The sequence below is a fragment of the Ictidomys tridecemlineatus genome, chromosome 2 (genome assembly GCF_052094955.1).
Source record: "Ictidomys tridecemlineatus isolate mIctTri1 chromosome 2, mIctTri1.hap1, whole genome shotgun sequence".
Classification (NCBI taxonomy): domain Eukaryota; kingdom Metazoa; phylum Chordata; class Mammalia; order Rodentia; family Sciuridae; genus Ictidomys; species Ictidomys tridecemlineatus.
The window spans coordinates 28588145-28615842 of record NC_135478.1 but is presented as its reverse complement, the minus strand read 5'-3'; the positions used below and the strand labels follow the sequence as shown (position 1 = coordinate 28615842).

The 27698-nt window shown below is 37.7% G+C and overlaps 2 protein-coding genes across 6 annotated transcripts in view; one reads left to right on the top strand and one right to left on the bottom strand.

Annotated features, from left to right (window-relative positions):
• Window positions 1–9074, bottom strand: part of LOC144375049 (uncharacterized) — a 79828-nt gene extending 70754 nt beyond the window's left edge. Inside the window, exon 1 of the mRNA XM_078038225.1 lies at window positions 8892–9074. The gene's annotated coding sequence lies outside the window, so the exon portion shown is untranslated. The remainder of the gene's footprint in view (window positions 1–8891) is intronic.
• A 199-nt stretch (window positions 9075–9273) lies between these two features.
• Window positions 9274–27698, top strand: part of Cnot10 (CCR4-NOT transcription complex subunit 10) — a 71556-nt gene continuing 53131 nt past the window's right edge. For 2 of the 5 annotated variants that reach the window (XM_005317318.5, XM_078038226.1), the window contains exons 1-5: window positions 9275–9576; window positions 17323–17417; window positions 18553–18714; window positions 22172–22322; window positions 25734–25876. In XM_005317318.5, the coding sequence (XP_005317375.1) occupies window positions 9555–9576; window positions 17323–17417; window positions 18553–18714; window positions 22172–22322; window positions 25734–25876 (573 nt within the window). In that variant the 5' untranslated portion in view covers window positions 9275–9554. Of the gene's footprint in view, window positions 9577–17322; window positions 17418–18552; window positions 18715–22171; window positions 22323–25733; window positions 25877–27698 lie in introns of all 5 variants that reach the window. The other 3 variants (XM_078038227.1, XM_005317317.4, XM_040289912.2) reach the window with 3 other exon arrangements.

The following is a 27698-nucleotide window of genomic DNA, read 5'->3' as shown; positions in this document are numbered from 1 at the left end:
CCAACCCTTTTTAATTTTTGTTTTGAGGCAAGGGTCTCTCTAAGTTGTTTAGGGCCTCAGTAAATTGCTGAGGCTGGACTCAAACTTGTGATCCTTCTGCCTCAGCTTCCCAAGTTGCTGGGATTACAGGCATGAACCACCTTACCTGGCTATATCACTGCTTTTTAAAATGTAGGGGGAAAGCATAGTTCTCAGAAACTTAAATTGCTTATAAGAGCTGGTTGCGAAAAGGGTAGAAAAGAAAAGGATAATGATAGAGTTACATTTCTTTTCTTTTCTTTGTGCAATACTGGGGATTGAACCTAGGAGTGCTCTACCACTGAGTTACAACCTTTTTTTTTAATTGGTATTATTTTGTTATTTTGAGATAAGTTTTCACTAAGTTGCTGAGAGCCTCGCTAGGTTGCAGAGGCTGACTGAATTTTTTTTTTTAATAATTACTTTTTAATTTAGTTGGACACAATACCTTTTTAATTTGTTTTTTTAAATATTTATTTTTTAGCTTTAGGTGAACACAACATCTTTATTTTATTTTTATGTGGTGCTGAGGATCGAACCCAGTGCCTTATGCGTGCTAGGTGAGTGCTCTATGCCTGAGCCACAACCCCCAGCCTGTGGCTTTGAGCCTTTAATCCTCCCTCAACTTCCTGAGAAGCTGAGATTGCAAGTGGTGTCACCCAGCTTACATTTTTTTTAACAACACTTACTTTTTTAATACTTACATTTTTTAATAACACTTTTTGTGGGGTATAGATCACTTAGCATGTGTGAGGTCCTGGGTTTGATTCCAAGCACTAAAAAAAAAAAAAAAAAAAAAAAAGTTAAGAACCTGTTTTATATAGCTGACTTTAGACCCATATTAATACTACATGCTCCCTTCAGGCTCTCAAAAAAATAAATGATTCAAACCAATGGAGATGAATGAGGTGAGGGGACTACATGGAATATAAACAGTAACATGCTGATCTAACTGTATTATAAATAAGAATATTGACTGGGCAGGTGGTGCACTCCTGTAAACCCTGTGACTCAAGAGGCTAAGGCAGGAGTGTCACAAGTTCAAACCTCTGAAATTTAGCCAGACCTTGTCTCAAAATAAAAAATAAAAAGGGCTGGTGATATAGTTCAGGGTAAAGCACCCATGGGTTCAATCCCCAGTACCTCAAAAAGTAAATTTTAAACAAAAGAATATTATCACCCTGAGTGGGTGAAAAAACAAAGAACTACCTTTATTAATTTTAGAAAACGGTATCTTGTCTGAATACTGCAAAGTTAGAGACAAAAACTACACAATGCTGTAATCTGGTTGGTAAATGTGTTTTCTGTGTGAGTTGGTAATTCCAGCACTACTTTATGTGTATACTACAATTGAATAGATAAGTATACATCTATTGTATACAAGAGAGAGCCTGCTTTCTCACCGTTGGAGAGAAAAAGTTACAAACAAGGAATCCTGTGGTATTGTATTAGAATCAGAGGTCTGGGCATAAAATCAAGGTTTTTTTTAATATACAGAGAATAGAGATATATAAGAGAAATTGTGGGGGATGTTTACATGCATGTATGTGCATGTGTGTTAGTATAAATACATTCTCTCTCTCTCTCTCTCTCTCTCTCTCTCTCTCTCTCTCTCTCTCTTTCTCCCCCTCCCTCCCCCTCCCTTCCTCTAAAGAGTACTAGAAACTGAACCTAGCGCCTCATGCATGCAGGGCAAATGTTCTACTGTTGAGCTGCATCCCCAGCCCTATTTTTATTTTTATTTTGAGACAGGGTCTCACTAAATTGCCCAGGTTGGTGTCAAATATGCAGTCCTGAGTAACTGGGATTACAAGCCTTGCTACCTTGCTTTGCATTTTCTAGCTTTTTCCACAGAAAGAGCCAAGAAATAAAGAGACTCTAGTAGCAATGAACACATTTAGAACTCAGATATTGGCTTCTAGACACCATTCCTCGGGGAAAACAACCAGGATTCCATGGAGAATTGATTGATTCAAGGGTTGGAACAGAGAAAACAGAGGAGTCCAGAATTTATTATGGTGCTACAAGATAAGGAATCACAAAAGGATGGGGACTTGCCAGGAGTTCTGAATGGCCAACATTAGAATAATCTCAATATTAAAATACTGATAGTGTTGGATTGCAATCCCTAAAAATCAATAAATAAACGGAAAAGAATTCTTACAGAAGAATTCCAATTCTGTAGGAGGAAAGAGGAAAATAGAAAAATCAATATTTGGCAAATACTAGAAAACCAATTCTTGCAGAAATAATGAATGCTAATTTCAAGTGGGTAAAAAATTTTAGGAGAAACAGGATATTTGAATAATCCTATATTATCTCCACCAGGCGACCAGCACACTGGTTTCATTAAAGAGGTTCGTGGCATAAAAGTTAACTAGTGAGATCAAAATAAAACACACAGACTCAATTATCTTTTTCTATGACCAGGTCCAGAAGGCTCTCACCTCTCTGGCTCACACCTCAAACCACCCAGTAGGCTTACTCAGGGCTAGCAGGAGAGAGAGAGAGCACCCCAGGGAGTGGCCTTTTATTGGGGAACAAGAAATTCAGGGGAAAATTCTATCTAATGAAGGTCGAGGGGGGCATCATTCCAAGGTCAGGGTCAGTGATTGGCCTCAGGGTCAGTGGTTAGTCACACCCTCACACGGACAGGCTCTCGCACCTGGAGAGGGTGGGGAAAGCTCCGACACAGTTTGGCCAGAACGCCTCACACCCAACCAGGGAGGTGCCCAATCACGTGCGAGAATGGCTTCCCACAATTATCCACTTTGAGATATTTATTAATGGCAATGGAAAAATAACTTCTGAGTGGAGATGCCACACAGACATCACCTTAATTAAATGCTCAAGGTTAATATCACCAGCAATAACATGGTATATCAATATCATCAACTCCTTAATATGACATACTAAGAAGGACACAAAATTATTTCTGTACTGTCCTTGCCCAAAATGCATAATCTCATTCTAACCATGAAGAAACATGAAACAAACCTAAACCAAAGGACATCCTACAAAATAACTGACTAGTGCTTTTCAAAAAAAGTAAAGGTCAGGCTGGGGATGCATCTCAGTGGTAGAGTGCTTGCTAAGCATATGCAAGGCTCTGGTTCAAACCCCAATACAGCAAATAAAACAAAATAACCGGGCTGGGGTTGTGCCTCAGTGGTAGAGCGCTTGCCTAGCATGTGTGAGGCACTGGATTCGATCCTCAGCACCACATATAAATAAAATAAAGGTATTGGGTCCACCCACAACTAAAAAAATATATACATTAAAAAAAAAAACTAGTCAAGATTACTAGAAATGAGGAGAAACTGATGAACTGTCAGATTAGAAGGGACTGAGGAGAAACAATAACTAAATGCTGTGTGAAATCCTGGAACAGAAAAATAAACATCAGTGGAAATATTAGTGATGTTCAGGTAAGTTTTGTGCTTTAGACAATAGGATTACACCAAGGTTAATTTTCTTTTGTGGGGGAGGGGTACTGGGGATTGAACTCGGGAGCACTGGACCACTGAGCCACATCCCCAGCCCTATTTTATATTTTACTTAGAGACAGGGTCTCACTGAGTTGCTTAGCGCCTCACTAAATTGCTGAGGCTGGCTTTGAACTCTCCATCCTCCTGCATGAGCCTCCCAAATTGCTGGGATCACAGGAGTCCACCACCTTAATTTTTTTTTTCTTTTAAAAAATATTTATTGGGCTGAGGATGTGGCTCAAGCGGTAGCGCGCTCGCCTAGCATGCGTGCGGCCCGGGTTCGATCCTCAGCAGCGCCACATACCAACAAAGATGTTGTGTCTCCCGAGAACTAAGAAAAAATAAATAAATGTTAAAATTCTCTCTCTCTCTCTGTCCCCCCCCTCACTCTCTCTTTAAAAAAAAATAAAAAATATTTATTTTTTAGTTGTAGTTGGACACAATACCTTTATTTATTTATTTTTATGTGGTGCTGAGAATCGGACCCAGGGCCCCGCACATGCTAGGCAAGCACTCCACTGCTAAGCCACAGCCACAGCCCTTTAATTTCTTTTTAATGACTGTACTTAGGTTATGTAAGATGCAGCTGGGTGAAAAGCATATGGCCACTGAACAATTTTTGCAACTTTTCTTTAAGTCTGAAGTTAGTTAAAAGTAAAGTTTTTTTTTGTTGTTGTTATTGTTGTTGTTTAAGATATAGTTCTACAAATGTCAGTGGATGATTTGGTATAAAAAAATTGAACAGTATAGCATGGTGTGAATACCTTACCCAATAGTTGTTACATATACTTTTATGCTTTTTTAAAGGGAAAGAGTTTTAAGGTATCTTTTTAAATATAAATAAATATAGATAGATAGATAGATAGATAGATAGATAGATAGATAGATAGATAGATAGATACTGGGGATTGAAAACAGGGACATTTTCTAATGAGCTATATCCCTAGTCTGTTTTATTTTTTATTTTGAGGCAGGGTCTTGCTAAATTGCTGAGGCTGGCCTTGAAATTGTGATCCTCCTGCCTCAGTCTCCAAGAGGCTGGGATTGCAGGTGGATAGCCCTGGGTTTAAAGTTTCATTTTATGTTCTAGTAAGAATACGTATTCTGGTGGAGAGTGATGGTGCACAACTGAAATTCTAGCGACTCAGGAGGCTGAGGCAGGAAGGCCTTGACTGCAGAGTTCAATTTGTGATCAAGTTCAAGGCCAATTTAGGCAATTTATAAAAACCCTGTCTCAAAATAAAAAAAATAAAAATAAAAACTAAATTAGAAAGGGCTGGGGATGTAGCTCAGAGATAGAGCACCGTGTGTTCAATCACCAGCACCACAAACAAACAAATATACTTTGGACTCCCATAATAGGGAAATGAAGAAAGTAGTAAAAACTACTGAACTACTGTCAACATCCGAGGATGACCAGGGACAAGCGAGCTGCTACCCTGAGGAGCAACGGGAGAGGCTTAACATGGTGAGCTGACAGGTGGGAAAAGGTTACACTAAAATAGAACCAGCTGCTAAGACAAATTTTCAAACAAAAACAATAACAATCACTAGAGAAAAGGGGCCAGGACACAAAGTTACTAAAATATATTATCTAAAAATGTTTCTCCCCCACAAAAAATTATAGGACATACAAGCAATCAAGAAAGCATGACTCATACACTGGGGGAAAAAATGCAAAACAAAAAAACAGGCTATGGTTTTAGCATGTGTGAGTAACCAGATAACAGATGTGACAAAGACTTTAAAGTAGCCATTTTAAGTGTGTTCAAAAAACTAAAAAGAAAATACAAAAAAGAAACAAAATTTGAAGTTGAAAAATGTCAATAACTGAACTGAAAAATTTACAAGAGAGGGACACCACAGTAGCTATGAACAGGCAGAAGAAAGAATCAGCAGACATAAAGACAGATTAATAGAAGTTATGCAATCTGAAGGACAGAATGAAAAATAAAGAAAATGTGGGACTCTATTAAGCACTCAAACATATACATGTAATGGGAATAGCAGAAGGAAGGGAGAGAAGAATGAAAAACATGAGATACACAGCAAACAAAAAGAAAAAAGGCAAATGGAAATCGAACTATATTAATAACAACACTAAATGTGAATGAATTAAACAATCCAGTCAAGGATAGGGATTGTCAGACTGAAGAAAGCAGGAAGATCCAATTATATACAGTCTACAAGAGACAGACTTTGGATTCAAAATAGATTAAAAGCAGGTTGAAAGAGACCAGGGGTGTAGCTCAGTGGTAGAGTACTTGCCTGTGATCAATCAGCAGTACCACAAAAACAAAAATAAAAACAAAACCAAAAAACTAGACTGAGGGCTGGGGATGTGACTCAAGCGGTAGCGCGCTTGCCTGGCATGCACGGGGCACTGGATTCCATCCTCAACACCACATAAAAATAAAAAATAAAGACATTGTGTCCACCTAAAACTAAAAAATAAATATTAAAAAAAAACTAGGTTGAAAATAATGTATCATGCAAATAATCTCACACGCACATAGATACACAGAGAGAGAGAGAGCTGAAGTGGCTATAGTGAAATCAAGCAATATGAACTTTTAAAAATAAAGTTACTAAAGATAAAGACTAGCCTGTAACCCCAGTGGCTCAGGAGGCTGAGACATGAGGATTGAGAGTTCAAAGCCAGCCTCAGCAAAAAGCAAGGCACTAAACAACTCACTGAGACCCTGCCTCTAAATAAAATACCAAAAATAGGACTGAGGGGGGCTGGGGATGTGGCTCAAGCGGTAGCGCGCTCGCCTGGCATGCGTGCGGCCCGGGTTCGATCCTCAGCACCACATACCAACAAAGATGTTGTGTCCGCCAAGAACTAAAAAATAAATATTAAAAAAAAAAAAAAATTCTCTCTCTCTCTCTCTCTCTCTCTCTCTCTCTCTCTCTCTCTCTCTCTCCCTCTCTCCTCTCTCACTCTCTCTTTAAAAAAACAAACAAACAAACAAAAATAGGACTGAGGATGTGGCTCAGTGGTGGAGTGCTCCTGAATTCAACCCCTGGTAGCCCCCTAAAAAGACTATAACGATAAATGGATGATCAATCCATTAAAAATATATAACCCTTATAAATATATTTTCATCTATAAAAGAATAACATGCATGAAACAGGAACTGCAGAAATGAAGGGAAGGATAGATGATTCAACATCTATTGCTAGAGATTTCAATACCTCATTTTCAATATGGATAGAACAACTGGATAGAAAATTCACAAGGAAATAAAAGGCTTGAACAATACTATAAAAAGCTCCCAACATATTCTATCAGTCTGGTTTAACATACTGATACCAAAAGCAGGACAGTACATCACACAAAAAGAAAACTACAGACCAATATATCCTATGAATATAGGTATAAAAATTCTCAACAAAATACACAAAAACCAAATCTAGCAACATGCAAAAAGAATTATGTTCCATAACCAAGTGAGTTTTTATCTCAAAAATAGAAGCTTGGTTTAACATTCAGAAAGTAATTATTATAATTCATTATATAAATAGAGAAAAAAAGTCATTTCAAAAGCCAGAGAACATTTGACAAAAACTAACACCTTTTTTATTTTTTAAAAAAGCCACTCAATTAGGGGCTGGGGATGTGGCTCAAGCGGTAGCGCGCGTGCCTGGCATGCGTACGGCCTGGGTTCGACCCTCAGCACCACATACCAACAAAGATGTTGTGTTCGCCGAAAACTAAAAAGTAAATATTAAAATTCTCTCTCTCTCTCTCTCTCTCAAAAATAAATAAATAAATAAATAAATGGAAAACCATCTCATGTTCAAAATAAATAAAAAATATTGAATATATAAAAAGCCGTGGTTCAGAATAAATTTCTTAGAAAGGAAATAGTCCTGGAGATTGCTGGGCTATCAACTCATTCCTCTGAATATTGATAATTACACGAAAAAAATTTAAAATCCATCCTGCCTTTTTTTTTTTTAATAAATGATCTTTTTTTTTTTTTAAAGAGAGAGAGAGTTGGTCACTTGAACCAGATAAGGAAATGAGGAGTTGGGAGACATTGTTTCAGTTATATATTGTTTAAAAAGCATTCTAAAACTTAGTGGTTTTAAAAAGAACATGGATGTCTGCATGGAAAAGAATGAAGACCCTAAATAAAATGTATTGCTTGAGCTGGGTGTGCTGGCACACATCTGAAATCTCAGTAGCTCGGGAGGCTAAGGTAGGAAGATCTTGAGTTCAAAGCTAGCCTCACCAATTTAGTTAGGCCCTAAGCAACTCAGTGAGACTCTTTCTTTAAATAAAATACAAAAGGACTGGGGATGGCTTAGTGGTTAAGTGCCTCTGGTTCAATCCCTGGTACAAAAAAAAAAAAAAAAAAAAAATATATATATATATATATATATATATCATGATTATTTACATTAAGTTTAAAATTAGGGGTGTAGCTTAGTGGTAAAGCACTTGCTTGCCTAGCATGCACAAGGCCTGGGTTGGATCCCCATCATTGCAAATAAATACATAAATAAATCCATGAGTCCACACTCATATAAACATGTGATTGAGCAAATTACTACATAGGAGGAGAAGAGGCAAATCTCCCCAGAAGAAGAAAATGTATTTACCTATTCCCCCCTGCAGGAAGTAGCACTCTACATCCTCCTTCCTATCCTGAGTGTGGTGATTTGCTTCCAAAGATTAGTGTGGAAGGATAAGAGGAAGTAAGTTTACAATGAAACCTAGCAAACAGCTCAAAAAGTTGATCAAGGGTAGCATAATCAGTGACAGTTGTTTGATAGCATATACCATTGATTTGATGTGATGAGAATGGCCCGTTACCTCTGTAGACATTCTTCTTAAAGCCCGTAGCCTCAGTCTAACCATGAGGTAAATATTGGACAAACCCAAATTGAGATACATTCTTCTAAAAAAGTACTTTTCAAAATCAAGGGAAAAGGATGGGGATGTGGCTCAGCGGTAGAGCACTTGCCTAGCATCTGCGAGGCACTGGGTTCCATCCCTAGAAGATGAGGGCAGAGATTTGAATAAATGCTGGGAGCCTGGAACAGAAAACTGGTGAAATCCAAATAAAGTGTGGAGTTAATAGTGATGCACCAAAGTTTCCATAGATGTGACCTACATACCATAGTAATTGAGTAATTAAGACGTTCACAATAGGGAAATTAGATGCGGAGTACTCAGGAGCTCTATGAATCATCTTTACAACTTTTCTACAAATCTAAAAATGTTCTAAAATTAAAACGTGTTTGTTTTTTAACGGGGAACTGCAATAGCGCCTCTTAGGGTTGTTGTGAGAAATTAATGCAATAGTCTAGACCAAAAGAAAGCTCCATGCTTGGCACATGATTTGATGTAAAATGAGAGTCAAAAGATTTAACACTGGTATTTTAGGCAAGATAAGCAAAGGGGATCTGGGGTTGTGGCTCAGTGATGGAGGTCTTGCCTAGCATGTGTGAGGCCCTGGGTTCGATTCTCAGGGCTGCATATAAATAAATTTTTAAAAATCCATTGACAACTAAAAATATTTTTTTAAAATAAGTAAACAAAATTTTAAAAATTAAAAAATAAGCAAAGGAGAGTCTAGCACAGCTGCTTTCGCTTCTACTTGGCACACTCGCAAGAGATGCGAGCTAGCGCGCGCACGTCATGTCGGGTCGCGCGCCCGCCCCGCCGGGGGCGGGGCGAGAAGAGAACGCCAGCGTGGGGCGGGGCCATCCGCAGTTCCCACGCTGGCGTTGCAGGCGCGGTTGGACGCAGCCCCCGGAAGTAATGTGTACCCCGACGCCATAGGGCGGAAGCTGCGGATGGCGGGAGGCAGAGGCACAGGCGGGGCGGGGACGCTGTTCCTGTTGCTAGACGACGCGAACTAGCTCTCGTCACTTCCTCAGCCCGCGGTCTGCCCACTCCCCTGGCCGGAACAAGGGGGCCCGGAACTGCGGTGGGCTCAGAGTTGACCTCGGAGGTCCAGGACAGCGGCCAGCCCGGCGGCGGGAGTCGGGGCCACGCCACCTGCAGGGAAGAACCCGAGCCGAGGAGGGAAGATGGCTGCAGACAAGGCTGCAGGTGAGGCATCGGCGCCGGGTGCTGTGAGGCAGCGGGACGCGCGGGGGTGTGCAGATCCTGCGCGCGGAGTCGGCGGCGCCCGGGGTGGGGACTAGGGGTGGGGATTCCAGGACGACTTGACTTGGGGGCGTGCATTTCTTTCCTCCAACCTCTGCCTCGCGGTGGCTTACGTGAGTCTTTGGGCCCCAGGTCCAATAGTTTTCTACTCTAGCGAAGCGTGAAACCTCCTACTGACCGCCTCTGCCCTGGGTCTCCAAAATAACTCTGACCTAAATGACGTAAATTTATTTTGCCGCTTCAGACTTTTCGACTTCCCAATGAGAAAGGCAGACGAAGGATTTCGTCCCGGTGTACACAGGTGCATTTATGTCACCTGGGCTGTTTCAGCCACTTGAGCGATATCCTGTGGAACTAATAGTGAAAACCACTGTTTAAATAGGCATGATGTTTCAGTGTCTGTGCTGATACCTTCTGCTCAGGATCTGTTTTTCTCCAGTTCCTCAAAGATTAATTACATAATCTCGATTTTATTGGTGAATTATTTTCCCCGTCTTAGAATCTTCCTCAGTAAGGATTATAAAACTTTTTTCCAGGCAACTTCTACAAAAGTCAGGCACATGTTCCCTGCAAGAAATTAATAGTCTCTGTGGCATCGGAGTTTTATTGGAAGGAGTTTAAGAGACAGAACTTAAAAGTGGTCACCACACTTTTTTATTTTTTATTTTTTTAGTTGTAGATGGACACAGTGCCTTTATTTTATTTATTTTTGTGTGATGCTGAGGCTTGAACCCAGTGCTTCACGCGTGCTAGGCAAGCGCTCTACCATTGAGCCATAACCCCAGCCTTCACCACACTTTTTTACAGTGCTGTTTAATTTAAGAAAAGAAAAAAAATCTCCCTGCATACTATGGCTCATGCACAGTAATTCCAGTTACTTGGGAGACTAGAGCAGGAGGATAGCAAATTTGAGGCCAGTGTCTGCAATTTAGTGAGACCCTTTCTTAAAATAAAAAAAATTAAAACCTAGCCACGTAGCTTAGTGGTAAAGCATCCAGATTCAGTCCACAGTACTGCAAAAAGGAAAAAGAAATCTAAATGGCTGTAGATTTTAGTGGATCCTTACCTCAACAACTGACAAATGAACTTTGATTTGAAATACAAGTCATCTGACCCTAATACAGGACCAGATGATAGGTCTCCATAGCTGGTGTCCTATCTCAGTGGTAGAGCATGCACAAGATCCTGAGTTCAATTCCCAGCACCACTACCACTACTCCCCTCCCCCCACCCCGCAGAAAATTTAGAGAATCTCTTCATTAATCTGCTAAGAAGAAAACAGGAAAACGATTTAAAAAGTGAGGGTAGTAACATGAGCTATAGAATTTTAGATAGGTTGGTCAGAAAAGGCCTGAGGAAATGATAATTGAGCAAAATGAAGAAGCCAGCCATATCGAATAGGGAGAGATAAATGGGGAGGAAAGTATCAGAGAGGCGTGTCCAAGATTGGACAAGGGGACCAACATCCTCCTTTTTAGTTTAGGACCATACCTCTGTTCCCCAAGTTTACCATTCCTACCTGCCCATCCCATTGCACTTACTTGACCAGACTCATCCTTTTAGACCTACAACCCTTCCACTTTTCAAGTCCTTCCTCAATTTAAAAGCCTTCTGTTGGTGAATTCATTCATAAATAGTTAGTGTAGGCACTGCCTTAGGTGTTGAAGAAATGAATGTAACGCAGTACCTGCTTTTGAAAACCTGCTCTTTATTCTATTAGAGACAGACCTATCATATTTACATTTACATTTGGTGAGAGCTGTGTAAATCTATATATTTGAAAATAAGGTCCTTTGTGATTGGGTACTATTTCTTTTACAGTTTTAAGTTTATAGGCCACATAATAACAAACCGTTCTGTAGATAGTAAAGTTGAATTTGTATAAAGTAGATGAATGTTTAGTGTCATTCCATTAAATCTCTGCTCCTTTCCATCTCCATTTCACCTGGTGTGGTTGTAGACTTTATCTCTTAATGTAGTGTTTCTCATTAAGTAGCCTTCTGATTGGTTTTTGTCTTTTCTTATTGAATCCATTCTCTTTGTTGCTGTACTCTATTTTTTTTCCCCAAAACAATCTTGGATGATGGCATTTCCCTGCCTGTAAATGTTCTAAGATTGTCCCATCTTTTAGGCATTAAATCCTTAATTTTTAATGTGGTTTATGAGCTTCTTTAGAGTCTCTTTCCAGCAGTTTTTTTTTTTTTAAACTCATCAAGCTCTTCACACCAGACTGACTTTCTTATGAAGTGTTCTGTTCTTTTGAGCTTCTGAACTGTAGTAACCTTCTTCTCCATTTGGTGAACACTTTCCTCATTCAGAATCTGCTTTACATGCTGCTTCCTCTTTGAGTTTTGAGATGAGGGTCCTTGTCATGGAGGGTCTTGTTCATTAGGTAACAAAAGAGGGCCATGAAAGGATTTAAGAAGGTAAGTGACCAAGGTGCTAGGAACTTAGTATAGATCATTTGCCTAGCATATGTAAAGCCCTGAGTTTTATTCTCAGCACCACAAAAAATTTTTAAAAATAAGAAAAAGGTAAGTGACTGGATCACACTGTGTGTGGTAGAAGATAAATTTAAGTAAAGCAAGACTGAAAATGCAGGACCACCTGAGACCAGCTAATACGGTGTGGTATTATTGTATTCAGCCTTCTTTGCAAGCCACTACTTTAGGCACTGGGCAGGAAACAAGACAAAGTCTATATCTTAATGGAGTTTATTAAGTAGTATGAAAGAAAAACATGACTGAAAATGTGGCTGCCCAAATTTAGACTTTCAGTTTCCCAAACTGAGCTAATTAAACCTCTTTTCTTTACAAAGTATCCAGCCTTAGGTATTTTGTTTTAGCAATGGAAAATGGGCTAATAAAAAGATAGAAGATAACTGAGAGCAAGGACCTCATTTTTTAGATGGATTGATTAGAGAAGGGCTCTCTAGAGGTGATATTTTGAAGAGAGACTGTAATGATAAAGAACTATGTGGGGGGCTGGGGATGTGGCTCAAGCAGTAGCGCACTCGCCTGGCATGCGTGCGGCCCGGGTTTGATCCTTAGCACCACATACAAACAAAGACGTTGTGTCCGCTGAGAACTAGAAAAAAAAATAAATATTAAAATTCTCTCTCTCTCTCTCATTCTCTCTTTAAAAAAAAAAAAAAAAGAACTATGTGGGGTAGAAGGAGCAAGAAATATACAACACTCTTGATTGGAAAATGTTTTAAAGAACAGCAGGAAGATCTCTTGAATAGAATCTCCCTGAGGAACTTTTCCATGTGTAGCATGAGAATGATAATAATGCCTACCTTACAGAACTGGTAAAAGGTTAAATAAGATCATTTCAGGCACTAATTTTTTTTTTAGAGAACTTTTTAATATTTATTTTTCAGTTTTTGGTGGACACAACATCTTTGTATGTGGTGCTGAGGATCGAACCTGGGCCACACGCATGCCAGGCGAGCGCGCTACCGCTTGAGCCATATCCCCAGCCCAGGCACTAATATTTTTAAATGCTGACTAATATTACTTTAGGGTCGTGGTAGGATGGACAAAGGCAAATGTGGAAAATGAAGTTTAGAGTAAAATTAGCAGACTTTGGTACAGTAGACGAACAGAAAGCTGTGCTCCTTGGGAAAGGGTCTTAGGTGAGTAACTCAGCATCTTCATTTGTGAAATGGGAATCCTAATAGCCTTAACTTCAAAAGATTGTAACTTGTGAGGATCAACTGATGGAAGGTGTGTATTTCAGCCCATGTCCTCTTGGAGGCAGAACCCTTTTTTTTTTTTTTTTTTTGAGGGAGAGAAGTAAGGTGAAGAGTGATGCAGGTCATTTGCATGTGGTATTTTTCTGGAAAGTTTTTTGAGGAGAAACTTCAGTGCATAGAAGAGAGAAAAGAGAGATGATTTACTTATCCAGCTTCCTCCTGTTTCTTTTTCCCAGTTAGTTAAAACTCATCCCAGTTCACCCTTTCTGGGTTGTATGGCTTCTTGGAGCTGGATTAGCCAGCAAATCCCACACCCAGAGTTATATTTCAGCCAAGTTCTAAAGGGAGAGGTGACCCAAAGTAGAGGGGCACCAACCAAAGACAAAGAGTGAAAGAGGCAGTATAAGGTTCACATTTATTTTCCTGTATAACATAGAAGAGTGGAGTGAAACCAATATCACTTTGTTGACTAACAAAATACCAACAAACTTGTAGGATGACTTGTTTGACTTTACTTTTTATGGTTATTTGAAAGGAGGAAGTAGCTGGAGCTGGGACACAAAATCCTAGGTTTTAAGTTGCCAGAGAATTTGGACTATTAGGATGGCTTAATAAGAAAAGGTTGGGGGGCTGGGGATGTGGCTCAAGCGGTAGTGCGCTCGCCTGGCATGCGTGCGGCCCGGGTTCGATCCTCAGCACCACATACCAACAAAGATGTTGTGTCTGCCGAGAACTAAAAAATAAATATTAAAAATTCTCTCTCTCTCTCTCTCTCTCTCTCCTCTCTCACTCTCTCTTAAAAAAAAAAAAAAAAGAAAAGGTTGGGGCTATAGAAGATAGTTTCTTTGGTTGTATGTTATTTCTCTGTGCTATGTAGAAGTCAGGGTTTTGATAAGTTGTTGTTTCTTCAGGTTATAGAAACCACATGTGAGCCAGGCGCAGTGTCACACACTTGTCATCCAGGCTACTCCAGGGGGTTGAGGGAGCTGAGGTAGGAGAATTGCAAGTTTGAAACCAGCCTGGGCAACTTAGACCCTGTGTCAAAATTTTAAAACAGGGCTGGGGATACAACTCAGTTTTAAAGCACTCTTGGGTTCAGTCCCCAGTACAAAAAAAAAAAAGGAATAATGAAAGAAACCACATATGAGGTATGTTAATCTCAGGTGTCTTAACCTTAACCTATATGGGGACTTTAATGAGCCTGAATTATTTTTATTACTATTTTGGAAAGGAATGTTTCACAAAAAGTATTATCAATATTGTGTGGCAATAGCAGTTGATTCCTTAGGTCTTTTCACATTTCCTTTTTTCTTTGGAAAATCTTTTCTTCAACATCTGGGGCCATAGTTTGACTGCATAGGTTATAGTCATCCTCCAATCAAATTTGAATTTTTAACATTCTGTATTGGAATGTACCTGTGCTTTCAGTTAACTGACTTTCTCAGTTTTGAAAAAGTGGTGCATTTCTTGTCTACGTTGTTGAAACCTAGAGGCAACTAACTCTTTGGTTAGAAATGAAGTCTATTGGCTTAAAGAGTGTCAAGGTTTGTGGGTCGAAGAGCTCTGCACACCTAGAAGGTCAGCCATGTTTGTTAAGCCAGAGTAGAAGGAAAGTGAAGCTTATGGATGAACGGTCATATACACTTTCAATTGGTAATGGAGACTACTTTTGGACAAATAAAGACACATTGTGGAATTATGTGCAGACTCTATCTGGTAAGAAGTCAGCAGTTATAAATAGTGGGTGTTTTAAAACATTTGAAAAACTGATTACAAAAGTTAATACCCATTTCTTACAGAAAACTTGAAATGTGTACAAACATAATAAGGAAAAAATCTTACTGAAGTGTATTTTTTAAAAATTTTATCCTGAAGTAAAAGAATGTAGGTAAAATAATGATTAGTTTACATGTAAAAGGTTATTTATCTACAAGTCCCATTTTTATTTACATTTCTTAGTTCTCTGAAATGTAAATATAAATGGGACTTGAGTCTCTTATCAGCCTTAGAGTCCAGCTTGTTTGTATTGAAATTGGCTTCTTTCTTTTCTTGGAGAATTTTAGGAGACTTTTACATTTCCTAGGGGATAATGAGAGCTGTAGTTAGTTGTGCCACTCTGCTTTAAGTAGAAGTCTAAAATCTTCAATTCCTTAGCAAATTGTTGGGTATGTTTCCCTTTGATCTCTGTTTCTAAGTCAATCTAATAATTGGGCCCAGAAATCCCATTAAAGAATGAGGTCTAATCTGGAGAGCATATGTTTTAGAAGGTTGTATGGAGATAACTGGATGGCCAACCAAGAATTTTGTGCATTTAGTTTCAATTTATTACCCTTCCTTATGGGGGAAGGTCACTTTTTTATGTGGTCCTAGGGATTGAGCCCAGGGTCTTATGTGTTCTAGGCAAGAGCTCTAACACTGAGCTACACCCGAGTCCCTGAATACCATTTTTAATTATTATGTTATTGGTGTATTTTAAGCATACGTAATAGTGGGGTTTTTTGTTACTTGTCATACATGTAAATAACAAAATTTACCTTTCCTTCCCCTTCTCCAACTTGTAATACACCTGCCTTAGACTCCCAAGTAGGCTGGAATTATAGGACTGTGCCATCATGCACATTTCAGAATCATTAATCTTTAATCAGGATGCATATAGACATTTAATTGAGTTAAGGAAATTGAATTGTTGACTTTTAGATTTTTTTTGGCGGGCGGGGGGGGGGGACGGGGGGGGGGTGGTGTTCCGGGGATTGAACTCAGTGGCACTCAACTGCTGAGTCACATCCCCAGGCCTGTTTTTTTATTTTTTATTTTTATTTTATTTTATTTTGTATTTTTTATTTAGATAGTGCCTCGCTTTTGCTGAGGCTGGCTTTGACCTCCTCCTGCCTCAGCCTGCTCAGCAGCTGGGATTACAGGCATGCGCCACAGTGCCCAGCTGACTTTTAGATTTCTAAACCTGGAGAAGCATTCTTTGACTAGAAATTAACTGTGAGCACTTTTTTGTATCATTTTCTGTTAAACGTTACTGCTTCCCACTTAGATTACAAACTTCCTGAAGTCATTGTGGGTGTATTTGTAATTTCCTTCTATCTCCAAGATCTGGCATAGTTTCTTGAATATCATCAGATTTTTTAATATTGCTGAGTGGTGGATCTAATTTTTTTTAATATTTATCTTTTAGTTTTAAGTGGGCACAACATCTTTATTTTGCATTTATGTAGTGCTGAGGATCAAATTCAGTGCCTCAAGCATGCTAGGTAAGCACTCTTACCACTGAGCCACAGTGCCAGCCTCCGGATCTAATATTTTTAAGGGAGCATATTCTCAGCCAGAATGTCTCTGTCAACAGCTTGTAGTCCTTACTTCAGTAGGCATGCAGGTTTTTATTGTATTCTACCATTGTCAAGGAGGCATTTTCAAGTTTTCCAAAGAGTGGCTTCACTTAACACTAATTAGCCAGTGTTGAGGGAGTTCTAACTTTGACAACTTGATTACGAATAGTTTGGTGGGGGGCGCTGGGGATGTGGTTCAAATGGTAGCGTGCGGCCCAGGTTCAATCCTTAGCACCACAAACAAACAAAGATATTGTGTCTGCCGAAAACTAAAAAATAAATATTGAAAAAATTTTTTAAAAAAAAGAATAGAATGAGGGCAGGCTGGTGTTGTAGCTCAGTGGTAGAGCACTTGCCTAGCACATGCGAGACCCTAGGTTTGATCCTCAGCACCACATAAAAATAAATTCATAAAATAAAAAGTATTGTGTCCATCTACAACTAAAAAAATAAATAAAAATTTAAAAAAAAGAATAGAAGGAGAGGTTGGAGGGGTTGGAGGTATAGCTCAGTGATATAAGCACATGGTTAGCATGCTCAAGGCCTGATTTCATCCCCAGCACCACAAGAGAAAGAGAAATACTAATTCATTGTACAACTCTCATTTCTACAAACAAAATAACAATGACAAAAAATATAATACTTTTATGTTTGCAGATCAGGGAGCAGAGAAACATGAAGGAACTGGTCAGTCCTCTGGGATCACTGATCAAGAGAAGGAATTATCCACCAGTGCTTTCCAAGCTTTCACAGTAAGAAATGGCTTCTCTTTCAGTCTGCTCAAATTGACTATCAACTATGAATCTTTTCACAGTGAATTTTTAAATTTATAAATTTTTTTCCTGTAATAATTGAGTTAAGTTTAGAGAGAAGTAGGTTTAATTTTACAACATTTTAGAGCTTAACTAACTATGGTAAAAGGAATGGAAGTAATTTTAGCCATTCTCATGCTTTTGTGTTTTTTTTTTTTTTTTTTTTTTAAAGAGAGAGTGAGAGAGAGGGGGGCACAGAGAGAGAGAGAGAGAATTTTAACATTTATTTATTTTTTCTTAATTCTCGGCGGACACAACATCATTGTTGGTATGCGGTGCTTCTGGGGATCGAACCCGGGCCGCACGCATGCTAGGCGAGCGCGCTACCGCTTGAGCCACATCCCCAGCCCCCGTTTGTGTTTTCTTAAACATGTTTTAACTCTCGCTCTGTTGTTTTTAAGTCTTTTAAATTTAGATTTGTAAATATGTTGGTCAGTCTTTTCATTCCACTACTCTGTTCAATTCTTTGTCTTGAATGTACTTTAAAAGTGGAACCCCCAAAATTTATTGTCAGAATTTTAGCTTTTCTGACCTTAAACAATATGAAAGAAAACTTTACTTGATATTAGGATGTGTGTATATATATATATATGTATATAAGTCAAAGAATTTGATACTGGCATATTCAAAGTATATGTACTAGAAATTAAAATTTGAAGTAATTTTATTACTTTTCTTGCCTAGACTTAGTTATTTAACCCTGCTACCAATACATACCAGTATAGCTAGTAAGTACATACATATGTTGTTGGTATAATGTGTCAATGTCAGAGTTTGATTCCTAGGAAATGAAGATTCTTTTTTCTTTATTTTTAATTTTAATTTTTTATTTGTTCTAATTAGTTATACATGTCAGTAGAATGCATTTTGACATTATACACAAATGGAGTATAGATTCATAATTGACATGAATATTGCTTTATCTAATGACTTTAATTAGTATATTTGGGGGGGACTCTATTTTTTTTTTTAAGAATTTTTAAAGTAAAGCTTAGTGAAATATATTTGGAAATAATGTTCTTAAAGCTGGTATGTAATTTTGTGTGTGTATGTGTGGTTTGTTTTTTTTTTTTAGTCTGGAAATTATGATGCCTGTCTGCAACACCTTGCCTGTCTACAAGATATAAACAAAGATGATTATAAAATAATTTTGAATACAGCAGTAGCTGAGTTTTTTAAAAGTAACCAAACAACAACAGATAATTTGAGACAAACACTTAACCAGCTGAAGAATCAGGTGATACACAAATGAATTTAACTATAAGAAAGTATTGTGTTAATTTGCAAAATACAAATAGTTAAGGAAAACAAATGTGATTTCTTGTCTTATATTGCCAGCACAATTTCTAATGTATCTGAAGTATTTGTCGTTATTAATTTTATTTGTATAAAATTATTCCAGGAAATTAAAGGTATGTTGTATTTTTTCTTTTTAGTTTTTAATTAACTTGAACAGAGTAGCCTAATATACCAAATTTAAATGAGCTTTGGGATATTAAGAAAGAATTCAAGTAGAACTATATGAAAAATCTTAGCTCCTGAGTGTATTTTTTTTTTTAATTAATGTATCTTTGGAATCTGTTTAGCCTCTATCTGGGTTGTATCTTTATATACATATAAAGATATATATATAGAGAGAGAGAGAATATATGTAAGAATGTATCTTTATATATATAAAGATATTTATATAGTATATGAGTGTATATAAATTATAATGTCAAATTGTTTTAGTATTTTGTATCAGTAGGTGATTAATTAATAATTGGTTTGGGCTGGAATTGGTCATAACAGCAATATTTATCATATCCCATCACAGGGCTAGATCATTAATATTAAGAGAGATAATACTGATGGTACTGATAGGGTCAGCTAGCCATATATGAAGTACTATGACAGGACTATGCTAAGAACTTGTATGTAATGTCTCATGTATTATTCTCAATAGCCCTGTAAAATAGCTTCCCTCCCCCGCCTGCCTGTTTCCCTTCCTCCCTCCCTCCCTCCCTCCTTCCCTGTGTGTGTGTGTGTGTGTGTGTGTGTGTGTGTGTGTGTGTTTTAAAATGGGTAGTAAAGTTTAAGGGACAGATAGCTATGTAAATTTAAATTGTCAGACAATTTTTTAGGCACTAGAGCTACATAAACCCAGTTTCTTTTTTACTTTGAAGCTGGCGTTTTTAATTACTGCTAAATGCTACAGGGTGTCATCTTTTGGGTTTTTTTGTTTTGTTTTGTTTTGTTTTTTAGGGTATATTAAGATCCATTTGAGCTGCTGTCCTACAATAATGAGTACTTTTTATACTGTATAGTATTGTCCTAAAATATGGTGCACTGAGAAATAAGTGATTCCTTCGGGTTCTTCATAATTCTTTATTAGGATTAAAGTCATTTCTAAGTCCTGTTAAAAGTTTTCAACAAAGCTGTGTGTGGTGGCACATACTTATCAACCCAGCAGTTCAGGAAGCTAAGGCAGGAGGATTACAAATTTGAGGCTAACCGCAGCAACTTAGCAAGACCCTATCACAAAAAATGAAAGGGACTGTGGTCATAACCCAGTTGTAGAGCACCTGTGAATCCCCAGTTTAAAAAAAAAATTTTTTTTTCAATGAAAATGAGGCTAATAGCCAACATTGAGTGAATGCTTCCTTGATACCAGATTCTTTATTCAGTGCTTTTTATGTCTTATTTCATACAGTCCTCATATTCAACCTTTGAGATAGGAATTTGTTATTTCATCTTTAACCTTAGAGTATAGGAAGTTTAATAATTTTAATTTTGTACAGCTAGTAAGGGGAGGAGCAAGATTTTAAGAGCAAAGTTTGAACCAGGCTGTCTTTCTAACTGCTTCTAGTCTTCATAAATTTGTACATTGTCAGGTTTCATTAATTTACTCCAGAATTAGTACTCAGATTATCTTGGCTGATATCATAGGTAACGCACAGTATGGCCCATAAACAGTTTTTTCCACAAAAGATTTGTTTGGTCTTGGAGTACAAGGTCAGCCTTGAAACTATTTTTTTTTTTTTTTTTTTTTTTTTATAATAAGAGCTCCTAGAATAAGAGGCATGGTGACAGCATATGCCTGAAATCCCAGCTACTCTGGAGGCTAAGACTGAGGAGGATCACCAAGTTTGAGGCCAGCCTGAGCTCTCAAAAAGATCTGGGGTCATAACTCAGGAGTAGAGAAATTGCCTGGCATGCACAGGCCCTGGGTTCAATCTCCAGCACCACACACACACACGCACACACACACACACACACACCCCTGAAAATATACTTCCTAACTATATAATGTTGGATAAGATAAGATTACTGTGCTCATTTCCTTATTTATAAAGTAGAAATTATGATATCTGTGTTCTGGAGGTCTGGCAAGGATTAACCTATAAAAGTGATTTTTTCCTTGTTTTTTTTTGGGGGGGGGCACTAGGGGGGTTGTTGGGCATCATACCCAGGATCTCGCACATGCTAGGTAATAAGCAGTCTACCACTGAGCTGTATTCTCATCCCTAAAAGATTTTAATGTGGCAACCCTGACACATAAATGGTTAGCTATTGTTTTTTAATGTGTAAATTTTATGTTTTTAGAAAATGGAATCAAATTATGCACACTGCATAGCATTTTTATGGGAAAGATCATTTTGAGTTTTGTCCACTCTCCATGTAGCTTTTTTATTATTATTTCTTTTATTTTTTAGTTGTAGTTGGATACAATACCTTTATTTTATTTATTTATTTTTATGTAGTGCTGAGGATCAAACCCAGGCTCTCGCATGTGCTAGGTGAGTGCTCTACCACTGAGCTACCACCCCAGCCCCTCTATATAGCCTCTTATTACTCATGAGGCTGGAAAATTGGACTGTTAATAAATGGAACTTATCTTCACAATGCCAAGGAAGAAAACTGCCTGATACTTAACAAAGTCCCATTAGAACAACTGATGTAACAGAATTTTACTCTGTTTGAAACAGATGAGTAAAATAATTTTTAGCATATGAGAATAATTATTGTTGATAGTGTAAAAAATTCAAATAAGAAATATGGTTGGGGAGCTGGGGATTTAGCTTAGTTGACAGAATGCCTGCCTAGCATTCACAAGGCCCTGGGTACAATCCCCAGCACCACCAAAACAAAAAAAAAAGAAAGAAGTATCATGGGACTGGGGTTGTGGCTCAGTGGTAGAGCGAGTTGCCTAGCATGCAGAAGGCACTGGGTTTGCTTCTCAGCACCACATACAAAAATAATAAAGTTATTATGCCCATCTACAACTAAAAATATATTTAAAAAAAAAAAAGAAATGCCATTAAGGGCTGGGGATGTGGCTCAGTGGTAGGGTACTTGCCTAGCATATTTGAGGTGCTGGGCTCAAACTCTAGTACTCTTAAAAGAAAAAGGAATGTTGACCTATGTTCCTAATTTTTGTTGTTTTGACTATACTGGGGATGGAACCTAGGGGTGCACTAACACTGAGCTATGTTCCCAATCCTTTTTATTTTGTGAGACAGGATCTCACTAAGTTGTTCAGGCTGGTCTTGAACTTGGTGATCCTCTGGCCCCAACCTCCTGAGTAGCTGTGATTATAGGCATGTGCCACTGTACCTAACTCTGTGTTCTTATTTATTCATATAAATTCTTTCACTATTGCTTTTTATTTTCTTACTGTTGTTAGAACACATTTTCCATTGGTTGTTTTATAGGTCCACTCAGCTGTTGAAGAAATGGATGGATTAGATGATGTTGAAAACAGCATGCTGTACTATAATCAAGCAGTCATTCTTTATCACCTACGGCAGTATACAGAAGCAATATCAGTTGGTGAAAAACTTTATCAGTTCATAGAACCTTTTGGTATGTTATCTGTCAAGTCACAAATTTTCTTCTCATACTTGTAAAATTTTCTGGTATTTTTACCTAGATAATATTTATAAAAGAATCACATGTCATTATTTAAAGAAAAAAGAAACTTGTGTCCATTTTTTTAATAGAATAGATAAAAATTATATGACATTTAAATTATTCCAGAGTTATTTTTTAGCACCTCTTTCTAGTCAGTTTTTAAATATAATTGTTACAAATAGTTGGAAAATGTTGGAAAGACTTTGCTGTTTAAACACTACCTTGGTGAACTGGATTCTTTTTTATTTTTGTGCTTAATTTAAAGGAGCATTTGGAATTTTAGAGGAGAGAATAGTATTTCATTTTTGTCTTGCTGACATTTTTGTAGGTAATCATAAGTAGTATAGAACTATGTGACTAACTATTATTGTTGATCTCAATCAAGTTAGAATAGTCAGAGCAAAGGAAAACAACAGCATAGGGAATAGTGGACCCAGGGGGTCATTATTAGAGAAGCTATTTAGAGTTCCAGCTCATAAGCAGTCTGATGTTTTTTTTTGATTCACATTGCCTTTTTTCCTCCAGAGTTCCTTTCTTTTAAATTCATAATATAAGTGGGAATTCCTAATTTTGAACACCTAACTTCTGATGTGGTTACCACAGAACAAGTGGTAGGGTATGAACGTACTCCTGTGTGCTTTGAGAAGAGTTGTGGGGTCCCTTTTTGCTGACAGCTGTTTGAACAGCTGGTTACTATGGCTCCAGAGGGCCATTTTGAAGGCCTTCTCTTCTTTCCTCCTATCCTTGGTGTCTGTACAGGCAGGATGAGCAGGAGAGAGATCAAATAGGAAGATTTGTTTAAGCATCAGGTAGTTTCTTATATGTAGCTGATAGTCAAAGTTATGACTCACTTGTGTTTTTCTATAAAGCTACAATTATTTGTGTTTTGTAGAATTGCCGAAACAGTTAACAAAATTCTGTTAATATATACTGTAGCTGAAGAGAATACAACAATCAATAGTATTCAAATCCATCAGTTTTTTGGAAAATTATTATAATTTTTCTCTTACTACTTTTTAAATTAAAAAAAAAAAAGCTGAGCTTAATGATGCATGCCTGTAATTCCAGCAGCTGGTGGAGGGGAGGTTGAGGCAGGAGGATCATGAGTTCAAAGTCAGCCTCAGCAATTTATCGAGGCACTAAGCAACTCAGTGAGACTTGCCTCTAAATTAAATACAAGAAAGGGCTGGGGGCTATGGCTCAGTGGTTATGTGTCCCTGAGTTCAATCCACAGTACCAAAAAATATTTTTTTTTTTTTGGAGCAGTTTTAGGTTCATAACAAAATTGAGAGGAAAGTACAAAGATTTCCCATGTGCCTTCTTCTCCCACCCATCTATACCCCCCCCCACTGCCAGTGTGTCTCTATGGTAAATGTACCAGTAAATATGTTACAGTTGATCAAAGTAGGTAGACACATCATAATCACACAAAGCCCATAGTTTACCTTAGGGTTCACTCCAAGTGCTATACATTCTGTGGGTTTGGATAAATGTATCCATTATAGTATTACTTAACATGTTTTTACTGTTCTGAAAGTTCTATGTGTTCTCATTCACACACACACACTGCCATTGCTCATTTTTGTATCATCTGCCATCTCTATAGTTTGACCTTTTTTAGAATATCAAAAATTGGAATTATATCTACTCATTTTCTATTTTTTTGTTTGTTTATTTTGGTGGTACTAGAGATTGAACCCAGGGGTATTGTACCACTAAGCTAAATTTCCAGCCCTTTCTTTTTTATTTTGCTAAGTTACTGAGGATGGCCTTGAATTTACAATCCTTCTGCCTCAGCCTCCTTAGTTGCTGTGATTGCAAGCACCTCCCACCACACCCTGGTCCTATTCAGATATTTCATATAGTATATTTATCGTGCACATGACCCAATGCAATGGGACAGACAACGTTCTGGGATCTGGGGATATTGCCATGAGCAAAATTGGGAAAGTCTTTACCCTCATTAAGCTTAATTTGTAATGATAGAAAAAGCAATACAATACACACACACACACAGTGAGGTAGTTGGGATGCTTTGTGAAGTAAAGCTAAAATTGGGTAAGAGTTTAGAGATTAGTGATGTTTAATTTTAGATAAGGTAATCAGACAGTTTCTGGAATAAGTCGGTATTTGAAAAGAAATCTGAATAAAGAAAGATGACTCATGCAATTCTTGAGGAGGAAAGCATTTCAGCCAGAGGACCTAAGGTGAGTGATGGTAAAAAGACAGCAGAAAGGCTATTGTGACTGGAGCTTAGGTGAGGAGAACCCATAGAAAATAAAGATAGAAGTAGCCAGGAGCACTAGTATCACAAGAAAAGGCAGGAATAGGGGAGTAGTCAGGGCAGAGCTGTAAAGCATTGTAACCTAGGTAATGTCTTCTGTCTTAGATGTGCTGAGGAATCCTTGGAGATGTTAATTTCAAATTTTAAATGGATTTCATTCTTTAAAGGCTTTTGAATTTTTCTGCTCTTGATTATAGCAGCTATCTTTTAGACTTTACATTTCCCTTTTGTTTCCTTTTTTGGAAAGGAAAATAAAATAGTTTGTGTCACACCAAGTTATCTTTTCTGTCTTCTTTGTATCCTTCCTTTGAAGGCTTGTCTTTATATTTTCCTCTTGGCAGTCTCTGTTTTCTAATATACTGCAGTTCACACCTTGCATCCTTTATTTCTACAAGCAATTGTTTCTTTTTTCCATTTCTAAGAAAAGAAATCCATTTCATAAGAGTCGTAGATCTTTTTAGTAAAAGGGATTTGAAAACTGGGCAACAGTGGTGCACACCTGTAATGCCATCAATTCGTGAGGCTGAGGCAGGAGGATCACAAGTTCAAGGCCAGCCTCAGCAACTTGGCAAGACTCTAATTCAAAAACTTTTACTAAAGGGCTGGGAATGTAGCACAGTGATAAAGCTCCGTTCAATCCCTAATACCAAAAAATAAAAAAGGAACTTCAAGAGATCCTTGACTTCATGCAGGTATTCTCCCATTTTATAAGCCAGCCAGCTGAGGTCTAAAAAGTTGAACAATTAGCAGAACAGGTACTGAAATTTGGATTTCTTCTCACCTAAAGTAATAATATTCTTCATTACATCTGCTAGTGTTTAGTGAATACTTTACCAAAGAAGATACAGTCCCTAAATCCCTAAAAGTGAGAAGCCTTGAGATGCCTGATAGAATGGCATTCCTGCCATAGCAAATTGCTTTCATTCATGACTGTGGGTGATGTGCATTCACTTTGGTAAATAAAGATTTAGGGTTTTACTCTTTAGAGCTTTGTATCCTATTTTGGAGGGTGGTCTGAGATGTGTGCTTCTCTTTGGATTTCAACTTGACTTTTCCTGTTTGTTTTCTTTCCCCACCAGAAGAAAAATTTGCCCAAGCAGTGTGTTTTTTGCTTGTAGACCTATACATTTTAACTTACCAGGCTGAGAAAGCATTGCATCTTCTTGCCGTCCTAGAAAAAATGATTTCACAGGGTAACAATAACAAAAATGGGAAGAATGAGGTGAGTGTTTTGAGATAATCAGACTAAAATTTAAAAGTATGATTATATTTGTGGCTATGAAATATTATCTTAACAGCTTTTTTGAGATGTAAATTACATAAACTACCTTTTTTTTTTTGTTAAGGTTCCCATTGTCCAGACCCAGTAAACTACCATTTTAAAGTTCAGTGTTTTATTATCACTAATCTGAACATTTTCATCACCTGAAAAAGAAAACCTGTATTCTTTATCAGTCATTCCATTTCCGCCTCCTCGCAGCTCTTGCAACCACTACTCTATTTCCTGTATTTCCTGTCTCTCTGAATTTGCTTAGAACTAGACATTAGATATTAATGGAACCATGTAATATGTGGCGTTTCATGACTGAGTTTTTTTCACTTACTGTTTTCAAACTTCCCCTGTGTCATAGCATGTGCTTTATTCCTTTTTATTCCATATGAATGTTCCACATTTTTTAAAAATGTATTCATCAGTTTATGTATGTTTGGGTTGCTTTCCACTTTTTTGCTAAAAATAATGCTACTGTGAACATACATACACAAATTTTTGTGTGGACATGTATTTTCAGTTCTTTGAGGTATATATTTAGAGGTAGAATCACTGGGTCATACAGTGACTATATGTAGTCTTAGGAAAACTACCTGACTTTCCAAAGTGGCTGCACTGTGTTATATTCCCACCAGTGATTCATGAGAATTATGATTTTTTCCATATTCTTGCCAACACTTAATGTATCTTTTTTTTTTTTTAAGAATTTCATTTTTAGTTATGGATGGACACAATACCTTTATTTTGTTTGTTTTTTAATGTGGTACTTAGGATCAAACCCAGTGCCTCATACATGTTAGGTGAGCACTCTACCATTGAACCACAACCCCAGCCCCCACTTAATGTATCTTTAAAAAAAAAAAAAAAAATTAGCCATCTTAGTGGGTGCAAAGTGGTGTCTTATAGTTTTGATTTATATTTCTTTACTAACTAAGGATGAATATTGAGCATGAACTGGGCAAGTGGCACATGCCTACAATCCCAGCCACTCAGGAGACTGAAGAATCACAAGTTTAAGGCCAGCCTGGGCAACTTAGCAAGACCCAGTCTCAGAAGAAATCAAAAACGAGTAGGGATGTTTCTCAGTGGTAAAGCACTCTTGGGTTCAATTCCCCAGTACCACAAACAAACAAAAAGAAATGAGACAATGAATTAATCCATAATCTGAAGTTGGGCATTGTGAAGTATGCCAGTACTGTCAACTATTTGAGATGCTGAGGTGGGAGGACCACTTGAGTCCAGGAGTCAGCCTGGGCAACACAGCCAGATCCCACCTCAAAAACAAAATCTCCATAATCTGAATAAACAGTGTAGCTATCATTAGAGAAAAATTTCATTATTTAAGTTCTTCACAAAGAACATATATTTCTTTCAATTAAGCTTTTTCATGTTCTGCAGAGAGACTTCAGTGGGGGAGAATCAAAGGAAGATCAGTAAAGAAAAGGCTCTGGGGGGAGAAAGGAGGGGAGGAAAAGGGGAAATACTGTGGAATAATATTTGCCAAATCATATTGTTATATTGTGTACATGAATGAATATATAACAATGAATTCCACTTTTATGTACAAAATATAGAAAAAGAAAAAATATATATCCTCCTGGGCCCTGTGGCACATGCCTGTAATCCCAGAAACTCTGGAGACTAAGACAGGAGTATCACAGTTCAAGGCCAACTTCAGCAATTTTGACCCTGTCTCAAAACAAAACTGCAAAGTACCAGGGATATAGCTCAATAGGGGGTTGGGAGTAAATCCTGGTCTTCTATTTCTTTTGTA